This window comes from Pipistrellus kuhlii, unplaced genomic scaffold (genome assembly GCF_014108245.1).
Source record: "Pipistrellus kuhlii isolate mPipKuh1 unplaced genomic scaffold, mPipKuh1.p scaffold_m20_p_12, whole genome shotgun sequence".
Classification (NCBI taxonomy): Eukaryota; Metazoa; Chordata; class Mammalia; order Chiroptera; family Vespertilionidae; genus Pipistrellus; species Pipistrellus kuhlii.
The window spans coordinates 52251788-52275801 of NW_023425427.1; the positions used below are offsets into that span (position 1 = coordinate 52251788).

The following is a 24014-nucleotide window of genomic DNA, read 5'->3' on the forward strand; positions in this document are numbered from 1 at the left end:
CCAAACCAGACATGAGCTTGCTCATTAAAAAAGTACAAACAATCTAAAACTAAGAAGACTAGCCTCTATACTAGGTAAACCATCAGACATGTCAAAAGCTTAAGAAAAATGTTGAAAACTTTGAAATACAGAATCTTCTTTTCATTTATTTACTCTTCCTGTGGCATAAGAAAAGTGACAAGTTCATCTTGATTCAACCTATTAAACAGCAGTGCATCATGGAAGTATAATCTGTGTCAGAGCATTGAGACAGAGGGACTTTTCTGACAACTAAACATTTCTAAGATTTTAAATAAAATCAATTCGAGAGGATTAGAGTGGTCAGCTATAAGCTCTCATCTATATTTAGGAGGTAACAGATTAGCATCACTTTCTTAACTTCAGAATTGTATGATTATATTCCCTTATGAGAAAACTACAGATAGTTATCCATGTTTGAAATTGATCATAAAATACATTATTTTATTTAAATGTCAAAACATACAGAAATATACATTTGTTCTGTGTACCCACAGGAGATACATCAGGGACATTCTCAGGAATTTAATCTTTAGGTTAACCCTGGGAAATTTAAGCCTCAGCTCCAACCTAAGTCCAATTAAGTAAATTATTTATTTTGCTGTCCAACATATGAGACCTAACCTAGTTTAAGGCCATCCAGTTAAAGATGTGATGCCAAATGAGATTACATACTGGTTATCAAAAAACAATCACGTTGATACAGTACAGACCCTATAATCAAATGGATTATCAACAGCACATCTGGAAAACGATCTTTGATCATCAAAGGTGTGAACCTGGACTCAGATGAGTCTTAAATAACTTACTAAAAATATCTCTCAAATCAGTCTATTCTCCCCATCTCTGCTGCTGCTACCTTTATCTAGGTCATCACACTCACCCCACCTACTGAAGTATCTGCTCTTGACCAAATTGTGTCCCCACAGTGACCTCCTTAAAGCACAGGCCATTTCACATTCCTCTCTTGCTTAAAATTCTTTCATGTGGCTTCATTGGTATTAGGATAAAAGTGGAACTCCATCTTGGTCTGCCACCCTTACTCAATCACAACCTCTCCTGTACCAACCTCCCCAGCCCCTTCCCTCCCACCCAACCAATCTCCTTTATGTTCCTTGAACATCCCAAGCTCTTTTCCATCAGGGCTTTGGGGCTTAAGTTCTCTCTGGCTGAATGCCCTCCCTCCCATCCTTTACATTGTTGATGTTTCTTCATCCTTCACATCTCAATTCACGCCATCACCTTCCTCAGTTACCCTCTTGCCCTGTTTATGTCTTTCCTAGCACTTGTGGCACCCTGTAATTTTAATCTGTATTCTCTGAAAATCTGGACACTCTATGGGGACATGAACTTTCCTTTTCTTTTTTATTACCTTGTTTTAGGCATCATATCCTCAGAGACTGACGGATACATGGATAGATGGATGGATGGATGGTGGATGGATGATGGATGGATGGACACAATGTATAGTCAGGACTTTCAGCATTCTTTGTCCCATGTACCATCCATAAAAACCTTTATCATCACATTTGGCAAGAAGTGTTACTGCTCTATCTTCTGTCCTGGTGGGGATAGATACAGGGCAATCCCAATTTCTTTTAGTTGTTTTCATTACTCAAAAAAACTTTTTTTTTTTTTTTTAATTTACCTTTCTGACTCTGTGTTTGTGTCTTCAACACAGTCACAATGATTTTCTACTCTTCAATAAGGAAAGCACGCTTGATCGTGTCACAGACACGGTGGGCACACGTGGATCCACCCCAGGCCCTGCTGACATGTGTTTGTCTTTTCATGTTAGACAGCCTCGTTGGAAGTTTAGGTGTCACAGCATGAATTCCTCGAAGCCAGCCTGGGCACACACCACATGCACATGTCGGTGCTTTCCCAGCCTCCTCGGTGTGAAGGTAAACAGTTCTGTTCCCAGGGGTTCAGGAATGCCTAGTTCTGTCAGTGCTGTCTCTAGGACAGCCTCCGGTGGCACGTCAAATGCTGGACCATTATGAATGCCAGCAGACCCATTCCCAGAAGAGGGCAATCCCAATTTTGGTCTCTTAATTCATCTCTCTTAGGAATACAAAGAGGTTTTCACTCCAGGCCCATCCATGTGGCCCTTTCACAGTTTTCCTCTTAAAAAAAGAAGTACCCAGGTTTTCAATATTGATAATCCCAAGAGAATGTGTCTTAATATTTCATTACCTATAACATTTGGGGATACCAGGCTATCCTAGCTTTGAATTTTATGATTCAACTTATGAAAAAGCCCTTTCCGGAGGGGAGGGAACATGTAGAGCAGAACCACCTCCTTGAGTTTCTGCATCTCGGGCTATGGCTCTCAGAGAGGACAGCAAATGAACCCCAGGACTATGTGCAAGTCCAGTGCATGTTGCAGTGCTGTGTGTGGCACTGGGTCAAAACAGCTCATTTTTCCTTTCTGACTTAAATGGAGGACAGTCGTGCCTACAGATAGTTAGTTTCCCCAAAGCTCCTCCGTAGGAATCACAGGAAGTGCAGGGCTGGGGCTGGGCGGGGGCTCTGGGAGTGCCAAGGCAGGCTGCCCGCCAGCGCCTCTGAGAATGCCAGTGTGTGTGACCACGCTTTTCCCCACTCTGAGCCACGGTGAAGAAACGCTCTCCCAGTCCAGCTGAACTTCTGAACTCCATTCCGGAGCTCAACATGAGAAAACTCAACAAGCCCCTACAGAATGCCTGCAAGGACATCGCCTCCATGGAGGGAGGTTATGAGGCACAGACCTGCCCCCTACGTGATGGCAGAGATGGTGGTGGTGGTGGTGGTGGTGGTGGTGGTGGTGGTGATGGTGGTGGTGGTGTCACCTCATAAGAAAGTGGCTGGTATCTTTAAAAAAAAAAAAAAAATCCCATAGTGCTCTCCTCTTATTATTATTTTAAAATATATTTTTATTGATTTCAAAGAGGAAGGGAGAGGGAGATAGAAACACCAATCAATGATAACAGAGAATCACTAGTCAGCTGCCTTCAGTATGCCCCCTACAGGGGATTGGGCAGTAACCTGGTCATGTGACCTGACTAGGAATCCAACTGTGACCTCCTGGTTCATAGGTGGATGCTCAACCACCGGTGAGCCACACCAGCTGGGCAGTGCTCTCTTCTTGAAGGCACAAAAGGAAAAATCCCTCCCAGGACTCAGTACCAAGGAAAGCTCTGCTTCTACTGGGGGTTTAGCTTTGTCACTGGCTTGTTTTATCTTTTGGATACTGTGGTTACCTTACCAGATTATATTATCTCTCGCATCTATTCAGATTTGCAACCCTCTGCAATAATGACGCCAGCCATCATTCTCATGCACCAGCTCTACCTCGACTCCACTTTGTTTACCCTCAACTCTGATTTAAACACTTTTTATTCTCTTGTATTGTGTATCTTTTATAAGCTGCTTCAAGTCCTTTTTGGAAAGAAATGGGCTGACTGCAGAGATGTTCACAGTAGATTTTGTACCATTAGATCCTGTAAAAATACAATGTGGCCTGAGACAGACCTAGGTTTGAATCCTGATCCTGTCAGTTATGTGACCTTGGGCAAGTCACTTAATATTTCTAAGCTTTATTTCCTCCTTTTAAGTTGAGGATAATGACATTTACATTACATAGTGGCTGTGAGAACCAAAGGTAATTTACATAAAGATTGGGTACTTTGTAACCACTAACCAAACAGCATCCTTTATTCTTATTAATAATTGGGCAGATTGTTGCCAAAGAATACCTAAAGGTAATGTCTGGAAGACAGAGGCACAGACCCAGGGGAAGTGTCAGGTGACAGTGGAGGCAGAGATTGGAGTGACACATCTACCAACCAACCAACACCAAGGACTGCCAGCTGTCACCAGGGGCCAGAAGAAGTGAAGAAAGATTCTTCCTTAGCTGGTTTGGAGGAAACACGGTCCTAATGACTCTGATTACGGCCTTCTGAGGGAATAAATTTTTGTTGTTTTAAGCCACCCAATGTGTGGAAACTTTCACAGCAGTTCTAGGAAATTAATACCTCCCGCAGCTCCTTTTCCCAGACACCACCCCAACTCAGGCATTGCTCAAACACTAAAAAAATAAAATAAATAAAAAATAAACCCTAAAATGTGACGCATGTGAGTATTCTGTCTGTCTAAAAAAAAAAGCTCACTTAAATTTTTCCATAATAATGCCTTTTTTTTGGTTCTTTATCTTGTTTTTTTGTGTGTCAAGAAACCTTATGACCACATACAAGCTGATAAGAATTAAAAGAAGACACTGTCCTCATCTATGCAACAGCAGCAACTCCTTTTAAAAATATTTATCCCAGACAGGTGGTCATTCCTGTCCATCACCCATACCACGCTTGTCATTTCTTTCCAGACTGCAGGCACTCTCCGATGTGGTCTGGGAAGAAACCCACATCTACACAGGGGCTAAAGTGGAGGATTATTCTCGAAGGTGTGATCTTTTATTGTCAACATCTGAAACATTATTCTCTCATAAATGAAATCCCCATTGGGGTTCAAATGGACTAAGAGAAACAACAGTGGGACAAAAACATGGATGGAAGCTGCTGTGGGAATCCCAAAACTGAGGGTAGGTTTTACTGATGGTGTGTATTCGTTTCACAGAATGCTTATTCCACCCTGTTAAATTCCTTTTGATCAGGGATCATTTTCTTAGAGCCCCAATGACTCCTGCGTAGGAAGTTACTGTAGGGATAACCCGGAGCTGGGCTAAAAATAGAACCAAGAGTAAATTTGCCCCAAGAGTCTCTCTTCGGGTGAGATGATACAATGACAGCTCATCGGAGCATTTACAACCAGAAGTGGCACTCCTGGGGGTGGACGCAGAAGGGATGATCTGATCACCTCTCAGCAGCTCTGCCTCACAGGTTAATACCCAAACTTGAAAAACATAACAAATTGCATGCAATCTTTTAGGCAGCAAGCAGGTAGTCTCTTAGGGAAGGGATGCCATGAAAACAAAACTAAGACACATTTCTCATCCGTAGGGAAAGACACATGAGTCAGCTAAACAGTGCAAAACTATGTGTTACCACTAGCATCAAGGTGCTCCCGGCCTAGCCAGCCCCAGGGAATCCCAGAGCACAGCAATGGGAGTGAGAGAGGACACGGAGTGGATGCTGGTGCTGCCATGTACCATTCTGTGGACTCCGCTGTCCTCAGCACCTGACTCTTCCTCCCCATACCCCTCGACCACAACAACTAAACCCCAACATAACTCCCCTGCTATTGACACATAGCTTCCTTGGAGTGAAGCATCCACAAGCCAAGGAACACCAAGGACTGTCGGCCATCACCTGGAGCTAGCCATCCAACAAGTAATTACTGAGTACCCACCAAGTGCCAGGTGCCAAGATAGGCACCTGGGTCCTTCTGAGCTAGGTCTGGTGGCCCGTTTATCCTGGGCCGCAAATTCACGATGGGTTGATAATGTAGATTATTTATGTTCTTTCCAAAGGATATCATGTAGACAGTCACAGAGATACACTTACAGGATTAAATTTCAAAGCATATTACACTTTTTTTTATAACCCTGCTTTGGCAATTAAGTACATATACAAGTTGCCCAACTCCTCAGCCACACATCATCCATGATAGTAGTCCCGGTCTCTCCTGATCTCTTTGGGGTCTGCTGGGCACTCGAGAGGGTGCAGCAAACAAGCCAGTCGTTGCCCTTGCACTCACAGAACTTAGTGTTTAGGGTGGGGACAGACATCAAATGTCTGTCTTAACTACATCAAATGTCCTTCTTAACTACATCAAATGTAGTTAAACTGACACCTGTAGCTATTGCCCAGAGGACAGAGCATGAGCAGAGGCTGAGTTGGCAAGCCAGGCTTTCATGTATCTGACATGTTTGAATTTTTACAAGAACATATCCAGGTATTACTTGTGTAGTCATTATACGTGTCTATGTCCTGTACATCACTGAGAGAGGGAGAGCCAAAAAGGCGGCCACAGGAGAGGCTAGTCCCAAGGGAGGAAGCAGGAGGAATGAGAGAAACACCTACCAGCAGTAATGGAGTACCAGGGTGCGCCTCCAGGGTGGCTCTGGCACTAACAGAGCTGCTCACAACTCTGTGGTGGCTGTTGTCCCCATGTCCTGTGGGAAGCACCAACAGACACGGACACAGGCATCCCATCTCTGAGCTCTCTGCTGGGCCCCATCACCTACTGACCCCAAATGGAATGACTTACGCTCCAATACTGAGTAACATGGATGATCAACATGTTACTCCCGAGTGCTGGATTAAAATTTGCCTTTCCATGAAAAGCAATGAATCTTACCCGCAGATGCCAAATGCCCCTGAGCTGAATTAGTTATCTCGTCTAGACTGAAGTGTCTCATGGATATTTTTTCAAACAAATCGTATCCTGCCCACTACTATTCACCGTGTGATCCACATGTGCTTCCCACAGTTCCATCAACAACAGGGCAACCTTGCCAACCAGCCTCCCCTCAGAGGAAAGCTTTACATTTATATTAATGTAAATAATAAGACATCACTAGAGAAATGAAAACAGAGGTCAGAGAAACAGTAGCCATGTCCACACATAGCCCACTGTGACTGGCTGGGCAGTTGTGACAGATTTTGACAAGAACATTTCCTTACACTGTGTTTCTTTCAATTTTATGATTATACCAGAAGCCTGATGCACAAAGATTTATGCAAGAATAGGCCTTCCTTCCCCTGGCTGCCAGCACTGCCTTTGTTCCAGCCCAGAGTTGCCTTTCCACCTTCCCACACTGCCCAGAGGCCCAGAGCAGCTGGGGCAGTGTGGAAGCATCCACTTCCTGCCACCACCTGTGTATGCAAATTAACCTGCCATCTTTTTTATTACTTTGAATACTCACTCCTGATTGGCTGGTGGGCATCATGAAGGTACAGTCAATTTGCATCTTTCTCTTTTATTAGTGTAGATTTTGAGATATATTCAGAGGAGATGGCTTTGACGGAACAGAGGTCTGACTAAAGACTGATAATCCAATAATGCTTCTGATCAGAGCCACTGTGTAAGCGTGTGTGCATGTGTGTGTGTGTGTGTGTACTATTTTGTGTTAACATGGCAAGTTCCCCTTTTGGAGTGCACATGGTTGTTGTGGATATGTACACAGTAAAGCTGGTGCAGAGAAACACAATTGAATGCACCTGTGCACCAGGGGGACGGCTAGCAGAGGACAAGCTTCCTGCAGAGAACTTCAAGTCTGACTTCCGCTTTATAGGTCAGTGGGAGCTTGCATGGTGGAGAGGTAAAATTGTGGAATAAACATTGAATGCTCTTATAGGTACATCCCAAATATTGCACGGGTGTTCCATGTTTTTATTTGCTAAATCAGGCCATACTGACAATGGGAAAGATATGCATGTCAATCATCTTTTCTTCTTTGTCATGAATATTGTCAACATCAGCATCAGTTAACATTTATGGAACTTGGGGAATGAGGTCCTTGCTCCAGGGAGGGCCTATCCATGACTCCTGCTCCCTGAAACACTTGAGCATGCCTGTTTGCTCCATCACGGACCCCTGAAGGTCCTGGACTCCACCTTACCCCTCCTTCTTCAAGTCCTTGCCCAGTGACTGGCATGTGCTAGGTGCTAAAACCACAGTTTGCAATAAATAAGGATATGATGTGGAATGTCTATAAAAGCAGAAAATTTGGGGTGAAGAGAATAAAATGACAAAACTGTACATGGAAGTACAGGGAATGTAAAGATGGTTAACAACAGCCATAAGTTAGAAGTTGTTACGTGAGGTATACAAGGTGTTGCCCTCAGATGTGCTTTGCACCTTACAGAGACTATGTGAGTAATTAAAAATATATGTGTGTATTCATATGAATATATATGTTTTTTAATGAAAAGTTTTAAGAATAGTATATTGAATTATCTTGTATTCTATGTTCAGCTGAATTGAAACCGAGTCTTATTAGATGGAAGCACTGGTTCAGTTTTAAGTAAAAAAAAGAATACTCAGAGAATATCAACATTTTCTACCCCAGCCAGTTGCTCAGTGGTTAGAGCATCTGCCCTCAAACTAAAGGGTGGCAGCTTGATTACAGTCAAGGCTCCATCCAGTTCCTGTCAGGGCACATGTGGGAAGGAGGCAACCAATCGATGTGTCTCTCACACTGATGTTTCTCTCTTCCTCTCTGTCTCTCCGACCTCCCTTCCACTCTCTCTAAAAAATCAATTGGGGGGGGTGGGAGTGAAATATCCTCAGGTGAGGGTTAACAACAACAACAAAAGAATATCAATATTTTCTGCTCTAGTTGGTTTGGCTCAGTGGATAGAGTGACAGCCTGTGGATTGAAGGGTCCCAGGTTGGATTCCAGTCAAGAGCATGTACCTTGGTTGCAAGCACATCCCCAGTAGGGGGTGTACAGGAGGCAGCTGATCTATTGTATGTTTCTCTCTCATCAATGCTTCTAACTCTCTATCCCTCTCCCTTCCTGACTGTAAAAATCAATAATATATATATATATATATATATATATATATATATTCTTTTATATATATATAAAAGAATATCAACATTTTCTAAATGCAACAGAAAACCCAGCCGGCTTAGTCCTTTATTTGATAAGTGCCATGATCAACTGACCAACTGTTGTTGTTGTTTTTTTAATCTTTTGTGAGGCCTGGAAAAATCAAGTAAAAACAGAAAATATCCAAATCTAGAAGCTTAATTTTACAAGATTAGCCTTATAACCAAATAATCACAGTCACCTGGTCAATGCCTATGATTAACTAAATTCTTGGAGGATCCCTTTCTCTTATGTCATAGTGTTGGGTGAGTGTATAGAAACACAGCCCTCAGTTCTTTCGCAAACACTCTGCATCAGTCTTGTTACTTCAGTTCTATAGTGCTGGGATGGATCATCCGGGCTTCTAGGAATTTCCAAAGTCAATGTAGTCATCCAAAGTAAAAAAAAAAAAAAAGAAAAAAAAAAAAAAAAAAGACACAGAGGGAAAGGAGAGAGGACGAAACCCGAAGAACCATACAATGACAAGTCAGAAAACTCCTCCCCACCGAAGATATTCTGGTGTATAAAAGGTATACTAAGGCATTCGGAAGACCCAGCACAGCGTTGTGAATCGTGAATACAGCGAATCGTTTGGCTTAGAAGGAAAATGAACACCAAGCCAGAGGTGATTCGGAAGTGTGTGTGGCCTACGTGCCTCATAGGCCTGTTCGTCACCGGCACCCTCTCTCTGAGCTGTGACTTGCTGCATATTCATCTGCGTAGAATCACCAGGCACAATGTGATGCTTCTGACCAATATAAGCAAATCATTTCCTCTGCGGTGCCTACGGGAAAACAGAGCTTTCAAGTTGCCCCGAGAGGTCCTATTCCATACCCAGCCTCTTCTGAAAAGAGACATCCAGGGGGCCTTCTATGAGATGGCCATGCTGACCTTCAGCATCTTCACTCAACCCGCCTTCCTGTCCACATGGGAAGAGGAACACCTGGAACAAATCCAAACCGGACTTCACTGGCAGCTGCAGTACCTGGAACAATGCTTGCAAGAAGAGCAGGGACGTGAAGATGAGGAAGAGATGGAGGAGGATGAGAGGGGACACCCTGGACTTAGGACCCCCCGGCCCAGCAAGTTAGAACTGAGGAGGTATTTCCACAGGATAAGCACTTTCTTGCAGGACAAGCAGTACAGTCACTGCGCCTGGAAGATCGTCCAACTGGAAGTCAAAAGATGTTTCTACTACTTCCAGAAACTCATAGAACTAACAAGCAGGAAATAAGGTAGATCTCTTTTTTTTTTTTTTTTTTTTTTTTTTAAACTAACATTTTGTTTCTCTCCAAAATCTCCTCCCCCTTTATTGGCTTTTAAGAATCCCTGGGCTATTCTCTCAGCCTGCTCTCGGCTGGATTGGTGGTGGCATCTGTAATGTTGACTGTCTCTCAAGTTTGGCCTTGCAACACCAGCCACATTCACCTCTCTGAGAGAGGCAATGCCCACCGTCCTCGGGGTGGCTAAGAGTCTCGTGACAAAGTTTTAAAGGAATGCTCTTCCCTCTCCATCTCCTGCTCTCCACTCCTCTCTCCTTTTTCTGTGTTGTACGTGCTTTGAATCTCACCTTTCAACTTCACCAAGCCAATGGCTAGAGAGCATGGGTCAGAGAATGTCTGAAAATGGATCACCTCAAGGACTGAGCCCTCTTGCTGTCCAGGTTGTTTAGTCTGAAGTTCAACTTGTTTAAAGAGCTTATACAAACTTCCATAATTAAAACCCTCCCTTTCTCTTCCTGCTCTCAAAAAGAAAAAAAAGAAAGAAGAAAGGTTGACATTTCTGGCCCATTTGTTTCTCAGCTTGGTTTATTTGAAATGATATGAAGTTTGTAGGAGAGTGAAGATCCACTCTCTCGTATTGGATGGTTGAATTAGATGAACATTAAGATCTGGTTTAACCTTTGAGAGCCCATGACTCGAATGCAGACAGCGCTGTTCATTCTTAATGCATATTATTTCACTTCTACATTTAAAGGGGCAGAAAACAATACAGAAAAGTGTAGTATTTGACTTCATTGTTTTGTGTGTCTGAAATGAAAGGCCCACAGTCATACTCTGGAAGAATTTCATATTGTATTTTCCCAATTAGAAGATCACTTTCTCCGTGTTAAGTAAATTATTCTAATAATACATGACATTTTAATATATTTTATCTCTCTAGAAGTTATTTTGTACCCAGATTTACCTAGATTATTTATTTAATTTTTCTTATGTGGTTTCTCATCTATATTAATCTACCATCTAACTGACATGAACTTTCTCTTCCTTTCTCCTCCAACCCATTTCAGAATCCTCTGTCTACCTTCAAGCAAGAACCAGCATCAAGGTTGCAGCTACACAAATTCACAAAGAGGGTAAAAAGAACCTGGTTCAGCCCCCGGGAGAGACCTCCTGCTATTTGTTGTAACAGGGTGCTGCCAAATTGCTTAGATTCAAGATTCATCCACGTATAGGACTCAAACAGTATAGCCAAATGGGAAGTCTTATGCTAAAACTGAGGCAAATTTCAGTCAAAAAGAATAACTAAAGGAACAAGTTGTGGATCATGGTTGCTGGTTATCAGTGGAAGGAGCAGACCATAAAATGAGTTAGTAACATCCACTCAGTAAAACATCTTATCAACAGAATCGTTCTATTAAAAACAAAACAAAAACAAAAACAAAACAAAAAACACAATAGTACTGCAAGCATCAAAGTAGTTGGGTGTGCAAGCTACTAATCAGAAAGTATACACTTGGGTTTTCCATGAATTTCTCTAACAATGCCTTTGCATGGCCTTCCTAATGACTCTATTGGGATCATGTCAGTCACTTTAGTAATTGATGTTCGCAGTCTTGCCAAATGCTTGCTGTACAAGAGGGAAGAGAATTGGCACTTCAAGTCAATACAGATCGTGTGGGCAGGGACAGAAATCAGAACAGAATGCTTTTGCAAAGAGCACCACTAGATGGAAAACAAAACAAAACAAAACAAAACACCCCAAGGCCACTGAAAAACAGGTGAGGACACACTCTAAGGAAGAAACACTCACAGATAGTGTGTTTCATCTCATTTATGATTTTAAAAAATGCAAAAGGAGAACAGTAAGACACTTCCTTCCCATCTGTCTGGCAGAGATGGAAAAGAATACTACAGAGTGTGAGAGGGGAAAATCCTCTGTCTGTTGTTGGGGAGAGGGTCAGTTGGCACAAGTTCCTCCAGGACAATAAGTCAATCAAATACCCTAAAAAGGCAGCAACTCCTTTGACCTAGCTCTCCTATCTCCAGAAATTTACTCCAAGGAAATCACTGGAGAAGACTGTTCACTGGAGCCTTCTTTATAACATTTCTGCTCCCTTTGGTTTTATTCCACCTCTTTGTATTTTCTATTTTCTACAATAATTTTGAAGGGGGTCTCATTCAAAAATTAAAGAAACCGTAAAGCTTATCTTCCACTACAATTACCCTGCGTTCCTTGCTGGGGCAGCTGAGACCAGCAGTGCAGATGACACTGTTAAGGATGCCTCTGGGCACTGAGAGCCTCCCAGCTCCTTGTTGCCGCTTCTCTCCTGCAGCTGCTGCTGCTAAATTCCAAAGGAACCCTTCCTTGGGGACCGTTTTCATCATGAAGTGTTTGCAAAGTGCCTCAGGTGCCTCAAAGATTTTACTTTTTCTTTTTGCTGGCCCCACTGGTAAAATCCTGAAATGTCTGGAGAAAGTGCTCTGTGTGTCCGCCTTCCCGATTCAGCAGGCTCTTGGTTCTTTGCTAAGAGTGAGTGCCCAAGTCCTGTGGGTCAGGTACAGGGGAAACTTCTAGAACTGCAGAGACAAGTTCACTTAAAATGCACGAGTGGGTAGCCAGGTGGAAGCGTTCAGATGGAACCCTCCCCCTGCCCCTGGCTTGGGGTAGGGATTAAGAGGAGGGAGATAAGAAGACTGTAACCTAGTCTCCTAGGAAGAGGGGCCCATTGGCCATCTCACAGGAAACACTGGCAACCCCGGTAAATGGGTGGCTCTCCGTATCTTAGCAACAGGTGCACAGACTCCGCCTCCTAGCAGGCAGAGCTACTTACCGGGCACCCTCCTGGGAGGACCCTGCCTTCTCCAAGTGGCTGCTTTGCTTCTGCCCTGGCTCCTTAGTAAATAGCCCACACTCACTGAGCACAAGCACTGCGTGTAAGCATCTAACTTGTGGGGGGAAGCAGGACCAGAGGCTAGGGTTAGGGTTAGGGTTAGGGTTAGGGTTAGGGTTAGGGTTAGCTGACGGCGCGCAGTCCCCACAGCAGGCGCACACCCACAGGTCACTCCTGGCCGGTCCCGAGGTCCGCACGTGGGAGCGCGAACACTGCCAGGGCAGCCTCTGCGCTGTGCCCTGCTTTTCTAACGGCGGGGAGGGGTCTGAGATTCAAACTGGGAACCCTGAGCGCAGTCCGGACTCCACGTTCCCTCTGCAGGGGGGCCAACTCCCCGTGGCTTCTAGGCAAAGGCTCGAGGCGTCCTGGGCTATTTCCCTCCTCGCTCTCTTCAAGGCTACTCGCCTGCTCCCCAGCCCTGGAAACTCCACATCTCAGATCCTGGGTGCCCTGATCCCCTCCGGCTGCGGGGGCTGAAATCCGCCGGAACCCACCAAGGGACACCCCGGGTTGACGTGGAACCTCGCTTCCACCCTAGAAAGCTGCACCCCTGAGGGGGATCCGCGCCCCCTGGGGGAGGGATCTGCGCCCCTTGTGGGGGATCCGCGCCCCCTGGGGGAGGGATCTGCGCCCCTTGTGGGGGGATCCGCGCCCCACGGGGCAGGGATCTGCGCCCCACGCTGCGCGCTCGGGATAAGATCTGAGAAAGGCGCCCGGGGCCACGGGCGGCCAGGAGGCGGGGAAGGAACAACTTTCCCTCCGCCCTCTCTCTAACCGCAGGCCGGGGCGGGATCCCGGGCGGGCGGGCCGGTGGCTGGCGGGGCGGGAGCGGAGGGCGCCGGGGCCGCCTGCTCGCCCCTGGCCCCGCCAGATGTTGGAAAGCACACAATAGGGGGGACGCAGAGAAACAAAAGGCCATTCGCCAGGGTCTCCGTGGCCTCTGTCCCGCGGTCCCTAAGAAAGGACGTCTAGGGGTGGTGTGGGGGGGGGGAGGGGAGGGGGCCTGTGGGGGGCAGGAAGGTGGGTGCAAGGGGACCCCGAGGAGCTCGGGGTCTCTGTCCTTACTTGCCGCGATCCTGGGGGTGGGCCGTTTACCCTTCCGGGAGGGGTCCCGAGGCGGGGAGGAACCATCCAAGGAAAGTTAAAGGGTTTTCACCTTTTTCCTCGGCAGAGGGAAAGGGAGGTGAGGGATGGCAGACGTTTGACAGTTCCTGGGGTTCGGCGGGATTTGTGGGTCCTTTAAGCAGCCCCCCTCTACCTACCCCCTCCCCAAGAAGCATGGACAGTTCAGGGGGACCTAGCTGACGGCGCGCAGTCCCCCCGGCAGCCCTGCGCCGAGCCTCCCGCTAAACCAAGACGCCCCAGCGCCGCCGGCCCCGCGCGCTTCTGCAAAAGTTTGTCTCCCGCCGCCCGCTCCCTGCACGCACCCTGCGCCCTCTGCGGCTCGCGGGGGGCTCGGACACAGACTTGCACCGCGAAAGGAGAAGGGTTACGGTGAGCTATCTCTTAAAATCCAGGCCCCGGACCCAGGGTGGGGACCGGACAGGACGTGCGAGAAGCCGGCCGGGAGCAGCCGCGGGCAGGCGGGGACGCAGGGTCCGCCACCTCCCGCACCCTTACTTCATCCTCCCGCCCCCTCCTCCCTCGCACCCGCTCCCAGGTGCGCCCAGCACCCTGCCCGCCTGGGCGCGACCGGACGTGAGCGGCCGCGGGCGGCGCCACCTCCTCCCTCGCCGGGAGCGTGTTCTCCCTCTCCGCGGGGTTTTACCTTCTGCCCGGGGCCCTGGCGGCGTCTTGCGGCGGGTGAGCTGCAGCCTGCGAGAGGAGAGGGCGAGCTCGGAGCCAGAGAGGCGCCTCCTGGGGATCCGCGCCGGGTCTCCGGGACCAGCGAGTGCGCCCGGGGCTCCGGCTGCAGGCTCTCTGCTCTCGAGGAGCCCCCAACGCACTGGGCGCGCGGCGGGCGCGCGGGGGCGCCGAGCGGGGACCCCCTGGCGGCCGCTCGCGGAATGGCAGCTCCGCGGGGGAAAGGCCTCAGGTCGCCCTGGGGTCATCTTCTCCGGGGACAGATGCCAGGACTGGACAGCCTTCCGGGGCTCACAGCCTTAAGGAAAGACATGGGCCCTCTGGCCAGGGCGGCGAGGGAGGTATCAGACCGGAAAGGATGCGTTCTGGGTCCACCAGGCCACATCCAAGGCACCAAGGGACCTAGAGAGTGGGGATCCTAATCTTCTCCAAGATTTTCTGACGTGGCTGCCTCACAGAGGGGAGCATTCATCACTGGGAAATGCTTGGAGATGATGCCGGGTTTATTTGCACACGATGGGAGTAATGAGATGAGCATGGACGCTGAAGTCCCCCCTCCCTCCCCCCGCCACTTTCTATCTGAGAGATCTTCATCAGTATCCCACTCTGTAGATTGGGAAGAGCACTATCTACCTGCAGGGTGTTTGTCTGGGGTTAAACCAAACATAAAGAGTATTCCTCGTTCATAGTAGGAGTCATTCAACGTAAACTTCCTGAAGAAAAGAATGACTCTTCCCCATCTCTTTTCCCCATATATTTGCATCTTAATGCACACCAATGGAGCATTATGACTCAAGCATTACAGTTGACCAAATGAGTAAGTATTACAGTTTACAATTCCTACTACACAATTTAAAGGGTTATGAAAATATGTTAAATAGAAATGTTTTCTATATATATAGAAAACATGCCTCCCCCGATGTGGTTTCCGCTACTATGAATGAGAACCTCTAAAACCACACACATCCTTTGCAATACCAAGTTCTTTCTAGTGTTGCAAGAAATATTTAATATAGAGTCACGGTCTCATAATATCAACCCTGGATTAAGTGATTCCATGTAATTCTGTGTCATTTGGGCAAGGTAAAGAAAGTGGAGATTGTGAGTATAAAACTCAAACATGAGGGGGTTGGGAAAACAAAACAAAAACCCAGCCACTAAGCAATGTCTCTGTTCATCACTGAGTCATGCCATCTCACTTCCAAACTGCCTTAAATCACAGTCACAGTTTTTTTTTAAAGTATATTTTATTGCTTTTTTTTACAGAGAGGAAGGGAGAGGGATAGAGAGTTAGAAACATCGATGAGAGAGAAACATCGATCAGCTGCCTCCTGCACACCCCCTAGTGGGGATGTGCCTGCAATCCCTGTACATGCCTTTGCTGGAATGGAAACCGGGACCCTTCAGTCCGCAGGCATTCTATCCACTGAGCCAAACTGGTTTTGGCCCAGTCACAGCCTTTAAAGCTCCTTTGGATTCTTTAGCCTCATAGCAATCAGGGAACCTCATCATCCAGAACAATTAGGAGCATCTCTTAACCACTGCAGGTTACCTTTAACCCCCACCCTCACCCCACTCAGTAGTCCCTGACTGGGAAGAGGCTGCTGCTTGCCCAAGAATTCTCATTAAATGACCTTTTCCATCCTGTCCCCAAAGAGAGGAAGAAAAGAAAGTTTCTACCCTTGGAGAGCAGTCCACCCCCAGGGTGAGGTGAGCAGGACTTGCAGGGGGAAGAGGGCATCCGGGTCTAACCACAAACACTAAAGGAACTGTCTGTTTCACCTTGCTCCAGGAAAAGGAAACCTTTATCCCACTTTCACGCCCTCATTCCTCCCCTGGGGCACAATGGTAAGGTTGTGATGGGGAGGAACTTTGGTATTTTCTGGACAATTTTCACCGGGGCGTGAGGGCAGTGTGACGAGTGGTGGCACAGCTCTCACCCACTCTGCACGGCTTCTCAGCCTGTTACCCGGTGGCTGGAGGAGGATAGGCCAGCGTTTAAAACCAAGCCCTTCTTGCCAAAACCGGTTTGCTCAATGGATAGAGAGTGGGCTTGGCTTGAGGACTGAAAGGTTGGGGGTTTGATTCCGGTCAAGGGCATGTACCTTGGTTGCGGGCATATCTCCGTAGGGGGTGTGCAAGAGGCAGCTGATCGATGACTCTCATCGATGTTTCTAACTATCTCTCTTCCTTCCTCTCTGTTACAAATCAATAAAAATATATTTAAAAACAAACAAACAAATAACAACAACAAAAATGAAGCCCTTCTTAGTCCTCCTGTGTCTTAGTCCCTGCAGGCCGCTAGAGAAAAACGCCGCAGACTGGGTGACTTACAAACAAGGGAAATTCCTTTCTCACAGTTCTGGGGGCCGAGAAGTCCAAGATCAAGGCACAGCGGATTCAGTGAGGATACATCGTGTTGCGATATCCTCACATAGAAGGGGGCCGGGAAGCTTTCTCGGGCCTCATTTATACCAGGCACTAATCTCATTTATAAGAGCTCTGTCCTCGTGATCTTCCAAAGGTCCCACCTCCACATATTACCACCTTGGGGTGAGGATTCAACATACGAATTTTGGGAGACACAAACTTTCAATCTACACATCCTGGGTACATCTCAATCTCCAATCCAGCTCTTATTGGAGCCTTGCATTGACTCCACCATGAACTGAAGGAGATACTGCTTCTGACTGGCTGCCAATCCTTATGTGTACGCTTCCTTGCTTCCGTAGAAAAGCAAACTGAAGGGAAGGGATGGGGGAGGAGTGTTCAGGTGCCAAAGTTCACCTAAGCTGAACTGATCCTCCTCCTCCAACGAGTCCCAGCTGCTGTCTTTCCCCCCTGGTGAATGGACACTCAGCCTTCCAGTTCTGTAAGACCCCAAATTACATGTGTAACTTTTATCCCTTTCTATGCCACCTGTCATGTCAGCAAGTCTTATTGGTTTCACCTTTAAGTCTAAGCCACAGATAATTATAGCCTCCTAACTAGTCCCCCACTTTTTCCCTCTCCCCTATGGTCTATTCCCCATACAACAGCCAGTGTAATTCCATCAAGATCTAAGCTACATTATGTCACTCTGCTACTCAAAACCCTCTTGGTGCTCCCTGTCTCACTCAGAGTAAAACCAGCACGAACATGCATCCTTTACCACTGTCCTTATTGCCTATCCCAGTCACAATCCCAGTACATCCGCACTGCCCTCTGTGGTTCCCAGAAACGCCAGGTACACTCCCACTGCAGGGTCTTCGACTTGCTATGCCTTCAGCCTGGAACGCTCTTTCCTCAGATACTTCATGACTGACAAGCTCACCTCCTTCCGCTATTTACTCAGAAGTCACCAGAGGCCTCCCCTTTCAACTCTGTCTAAAATTACAATGACCCTTCTAACACTTGCCGTCCGCATTCCCTGCTCCAATTTTCTCCACGTAATTTATTGCATCTGGTTTCTGATATATATATACGGCCTGTCTTTCCAGGGCTGCTGTAGCAAACTTAGTGGCTTAAAACGGTTGAAATTTATGATCTCAGAGTTCAGAAGGTTAAAAGTCTCAGTTCTCACAGGGCGAACATCAAGGTGCGGGCAGGGCTGCATTCCTTTTGAAGTCTATAGGGGAGAATCGGTTTCCCTGGTTTTATCAGCTCCTGGAGGCCTCTTGCATTCCTTGACTCACAGTCCCCTTTTTCTATCTTCAAAACTATCAACAGCGGGTGGAATCCTTTCCAGGTGACATCAGTCTGATCTTCCTGTTTCCCTCTTCTCCTTATAAGGGTTCTTGTGATTACAGCGAGATGATCCAGGATTGTCATCCTATGTGAGGCCACCTGATTAGCAACCTTAATTCCACCGGCAACCTTAATTTCCCTTTGCCACACAACGTAACACATTCACAGGTCATGGAGATAAGAATATGGACATCTTTGTGGGCCATTATTTTATTTGCCACACATCCTTACTCTTTCAAGTAGAGTATAAATTTCACAAGACAGGGGTCTTTGTCTGTTCTGCTTCTTGCTCTATCCCTAAACTAGCTGCACAAATGGGTAGGTACTTGCTATGGACTGACCCAAATTCATATGTTGAAGCCCTACTCCTCAATATGATGGTATTTGGAGATGGGGCCTTTGGGAGGCAATTAGGGTTAAATTAACTGATGAGGCGGGGGGGGGGGGCTCATAATGAGATGACTCTTACAAGAAAACAAAAGGAAAAAGAGAGGTCTCTCTCTTTCTTGTGAGGATACAGTGAGAAGGTGGCAGTCTACAAGCCATGAAGAGCATCCTCACTAGGAACCAAACTGGCAGCCAGCATGACCTTAGACTTCCCAGCCTCTAGCATTATGAGAGGCAAATGTTTGTTGTTTAAGCCACCCAGTCTATAGTGTATTTTTTTATAATAGCCTGTGCAGATTACTACAGCACTCAATAAACATCCTACCTAATAAAAGAGTAATATACAAATTAACCACCACTCAGCTCCACAAGCCACGCCCACCAGCCAATAAGAGCTCATATGCAAATTAACCCCAACCAAGATGTCTGCAGCCATAGAGAGCAGGAGGGAGGCTTAGGTTTCTCTGGCAACGGAAGCAGCCAAACTTTCAGCCTGCCCTAGCTGGCTTAGGCTTCCACTCAAGGCTACAAAGTTTCAGTTGTAGAAGGTAAACAAATTCCAGATACCAGGCCTCTGCTTGGGTTGTCAGGGGGCTTGGCTGGCCTGCAAACCACCATAGATCCCTTGCTCACGCCGCCCCATGCCCCAAGGGAACCTCCACCCTGATCTGGGATACCTTTCAGGGCAAGCCAGCTGGCCCCTACCTATGCACCAGGACTTTATCCTATCTAATAAAAGAGTAATATGCAGATTGACCATCACTCCAACACACAGTATGGATGCCCCCATGTGGTCAAAGATCCTGCCCCCATGTGAACACAAGATGGCCACCTCAAGATGGCCAGCAGGGGAGGACAGTTGAGTGGGACCAGCCTGCAAGGGAGGGCAGTTGAAGGTGATCAACCCTGCAGGAGAGGGCAGTTAGGGGTGACCAGGCCGGCAGAGGAGGGAAGTTGAGGGCAAACGGTTTGGCAGGGGTGTAGTTAGACATCAATCAGGTTGGCATGGGAGTGGTTAGGGGGTGATCAGGCTGGCAGGCAGAAAAAGGGGCAATCAGGAAAGCAGGCAGGCAAGCAGTTGGGAGCCAGCAGTCCTGGATTGTGAGAGGGATGTCCGAATGGGATTGGGCCTAAACAGGCAGTTGGACATCCCTTGAGGGGTCCCAGATTGGAGAGGGTGCAGGCTGGGCTGAGGGACAACGCCCCCCCCCCCTTGCTCCTGTGCATGAATTTCATGCACTGGGCTTCTAGTTTACTAAATAATTATTGAGGAAACTTTATCATAGGCACTATAAATAATGAAAATTATGCACTTACAGTATGCCAGGTACTTGCTAAGCATTCCACATGAAACATCTCATTGAATTCTCCTAAGAATATGACAGGCAGCTTACTAACCAACAGCAGAGCCCTTCCTTTCATCCTAACTATCCTATGGGGCAGGCCCAGGTGAAAAAATTATAGAATAGAAAGTTGAAGGGACTAACTTAAGGTCATGTAGCTAGTACACTGTGTAAGCAGGTTTTCGATGTGGCAGTGGGGCTTAAGCCCATGGCAGTAACCCTGATGCTCTCCTATGCCTATCATGTGGCAATGGGCAGCCCTGGGTCTTGCCCTCAAGATGCTTACAATCCAATAAAAATGACAAGATATACAAATAGCAATAATATGGAGAAGACTATTGGGGGTAATAGATTTCTGTGGAGCATTGAGAAGGGAAAGGTTAATTCTGGATTAAGTTGACTGTAGGGAGTTGCAGGGAGAATGTAGCTCTGACTTATAGATGGTGGGCATTGTTGGAGTTAGACAGAAAGTTTGTTTCAGATAGAGTAAAGACACAGGAATTTTAGAAAAATGCTAGATGTGTTCTGGAAATCAAGATCAGTCTACCTGGTATGTGGACTAAACCTGTAGTTAGAGGATAAGGGCTAGGATTCTAAAGAAAAGTTAATAATTCTTATTAACAGATGTTAATGGGAGAAAAAGTATCTGAGGGAACTGTCAATGTCTGAAGCTGTAACTCAAAAGGCAATGAGTAATGAGAAACATGAACTTCTTGCAGAGGTTGCTAACTCTGTTTGGGCACTCAAGAAAGGCATTCATGGCTCTAGCTGGTTTGGCTCAGTGGGTAGAGCTTCAGACTGCAGACTGAAAGGTCCCAGGTTCGATTCGGGTCAGGAGCACATGCCAGGGTTGTGGGCTTGATCCCCAGTTGGGGGCATGCAGGAGGCAGCCAATCAAGGATTCTTTCTCATCATTGATGTTTCTATCTCTCTCTTCCTCTCCCTTTCTCTCTGAAATCAATAAAAATATACTGAAAGAAAGAAAGAAAGGAAGGAAGGAAGGAAGGAAGGAAGGAAGGAAGGAAGGAAGGAAGGAAGAAAGAAAGAAAGAAAGAAAGAAAGAAAGAAAGAAAGAAAGAAAGAAAGAAAGAAAGAAAGAAAGAAAAGCATTCATGGACCCATAATTCTGGGTCCAGGGCACAGTCTTATATATCTTAAACTCAAAAGGTTCTAAAAGAGGTCAGATATAGATACTGAGACAACTGGGCTGCCCTGACCTTTGGACAGGAATGGTTTCCACCACTCCATTTCAGAGATGAAGTGAGTAAGGCAGGAAGGATGAAGTGACTTGCACAAGATTACACAACCAGTAAGATTGGGACATAGATTCCAGGTCTCATGACTATTAGTGCTCTGTGTATCCTGGGATATAAGTGGGAAAGGCCACAACTGTGCATGTGTCCAACACAAAGTTGGCAGCTTTTAGGCTGCTTCAGGCGGTCCTCTCCAGATTCCTACGGAATAGATCTGAGCACCTTGGACAAGAGCTCTCAGGAATCTCCCTTCCAAGCTCTTCTAGGGAAAACAGCAGAACCAGCAGCACCTGGGAGATGCATTGCAGAAAGACAAGGTGCACGGTGATTAAGAGAAAGGGCCTCAGAGTCAGGAATGCTCATGCCCGCGGCGCCTAACGTCTCCATGTTTCACTACCTCCTCTTATGCCAGGGGGACAGTCACACACAGGCCGCTGAATGAATTCAATGAGGGGAGGCATGTGAGCTGCTTAGCACAGTGCCAGCCCCTTGGTAAATACTCAAGAAACACCATTGCAGCACATCTCACACCACCCTCACGAAGGTAAAACAGAAACAAAAACCCAGACCCCAGCACGTCTTACATTCCACGCTGGATTCAGAAGCCTCACTGTCCCTGAGGATACTGTTTCCTGGAATTGGGAACAAAAAAAAGAGAATATTTCTGGGTAGTTTGATGTACAATGAATAACATTCACCATCTTTGCCCAAGTCAGTGCAAATTACTTTTCATCAATTTCAAATGGTTTTCTATATTTCCTGTAAGAAAAGCCATGCCGGGCTTCAGTGGTGTGTAAGAAAAACCCCAGGACGATTCTGTTGCCAAACCGCCTCATTACTGCTTCCTCTGAGAGGCTACCAAAGAGCAAAGGGATAGCAGAAGTGGGTCACCATGGCAACGTCATAACATCAGAGTGCAATGGAGTCAAAGTGGAAAGGCATGTTTGCAGTCACCGAGAAACAGACCCCTAGCTATAAGGCTCTGGAACAAGAGTGTCAAACTCAAAGGCTAACACGGGCCAAATACACAAGGTCTAAATTTATGTGGGCAGCAAGAAAACAAAAGCTTCCATTTTCATAGAAACATAGGTTTATTTTGATAGAGACATGCTAAAGACAAAGGGCTGAAATACATGAGTAATTGTTAACATAAAGTAATAGAACATCTTAATAAAAATTAATATTTTTTTCTTGAACATTAACTTACCAAACACTGAATAACTGCACAAATTAATAAGTGTAATGCAAATAAGCCTATTTTTCTTGTTTTCTGAAAGCGATATATTTCCTGTTGTGCACACCAAACAAATCAGTCCAAGACTAATGACATGGCAGTCGGCTGCTAAAATATCTGCTGCCAGTATTAGTGGCGAGAAATAGTGTGCCTGCACGTAAGGAGCATAAGGGAAATGAATGCAACACAATTATAGTAATTAGTCATTAGCAAACCGGTATGTAGAACCTTACTAATAATTATGTATAACAGGATATTGTACAAATTAAGTTACGGAATTCTTATTAAAGTGTTGCTTACACACCATTACATTGGCTGGGCCTTGAGTTTGACATGCTTGCTCTGGAGACTAGTGCTCAGAGTTCAAGGGCTATTCAAATTAGACCTGGTGGGAGGGCAGTCCTCTTTGTTCTGACTCCCAGCTGATTGCCCAGTGTCATGGAATGCTAACTGAAATGGTTAGGGGCAGCTTACTAACAGACAGCAGAACCCTTGCTTTCACCCTAACCAATGACAGTTCACAAACTGTCTAAGTGTCTACCTAACAGATTTCCAAGCCACAGTGGAAGCTTGAGCAGAGGGAGTGGAGGGGTGCCAGCCTCAGCTTGCCAGCAGTTCCGCCTCTGTGCGTGAGCTGCAGAGGGAAACACCTTTTCTGATCACTCATTGGCTAAGCTCCCTGTATACCACTGGCAGTGTTCTTGGTAACTTGGGTAATAAGAATCCAAAAAGATGATCTAGGGTTTTTCCACCACATTCCTGGAGGAAAAAACAAAGGTCCGCTATTGGAGGGCTAAGAAATGTCATATCCTGCCCTAACAGGTTTGGCTCAGTGGATAGAGCCTCCACCTGCAGATTAGAGTTCGACTCTGATCAAGAGCATGTACCTAGGTTGCAGGCTCCTCCTCTTGCTGGGCCCCAGATCAGGGCTCATGCAGGAGGCAACCAATCAAAGTGTTCCTCTCACTTTGATGTTTCTCTCTGACTCTCCCTTTCTCTTCCACATTCTCTAAAAATCAATGGAGGATAAAAAAGAAAAGAAAAGAGAGAAAGACAGAGAGAAAGACAGGAAGAAAGACAGACAGAAAGAAAGAAAGAAAGAAAGAAAGAAAGAAAGAAAGAAAGAAAGAAGTCATATCCTATGAAAGACATATCTTAAAAATGTCTAAAGAAATTTGTCATTTTTTTCATGGTGAAGGGACTGACTGGAGTTCGTGTTGATGAAAATACCCTGGCAGCTGTGGTGACTGGCAGTGGCTGCAGCAGCGGGGTGATGGGGCTGGCGCCTTCCCCTGATCAGCTTGGTCGCCTCCTGCAGAGGAGGCCAGATTGCGGGAAGTGGGCCTAAGTCATCAGTAGGACATCCCCTGAGGACTCCTGGACTGTGAGAGTGGGCAGGCTCGTCTGAGGGGACCCCATCTCCCCACAGTGCACAAATTTTGTGCACCGAGCTCCTAGTATAAAATAAATATTTATACTATATACTGTATATAAAAAACATGTATATAAGTATCTTTAGACATTATATATATATATCTTTTATACATATATATAACTTTTTAAGACATTTCAAACCATTACAAAATCCATGTTATATGAA

The 24014-nt window shown here is 46.3% G+C and overlaps 1 protein-coding gene and 1 pseudogene across 1 annotated transcript; one reads left to right on the forward strand and one right to left on the reverse strand.

Moving 5' to 3' along the window:
- Window positions 1–208: 208 nt before the first annotated feature.
- LOC123652163 lies at window positions 209–2766 on the reverse strand (annotated as a pseudogene).
- A 6221-nt stretch (window positions 2767–8987) lies between these two features.
- IFNK (interferon kappa) lies at window positions 8988–9846 on the forward strand. Its single transcript, XM_036434226.2, has one exon. The coding sequence runs from the start codon at window positions 9162–9164 to the stop codon at window positions 9786–9788; it is 627 nt and encodes a 208-aa protein (XP_036290119.1). The 5' UTR covers window positions 8988–9161; the 3' UTR covers window positions 9789–9846.
- Window positions 9847–24014: the final 14168 nt, after the last annotated feature.

Excerpts from the sequence above, each read along its gene's own strand:
- IFNK (XM_036434226.2), top strand. The coding sequence starts at position 9,162 with ATGAACACCAAGCCAGAGGTGATTCGGAAGTGTGTGTGGCCTACGTGC.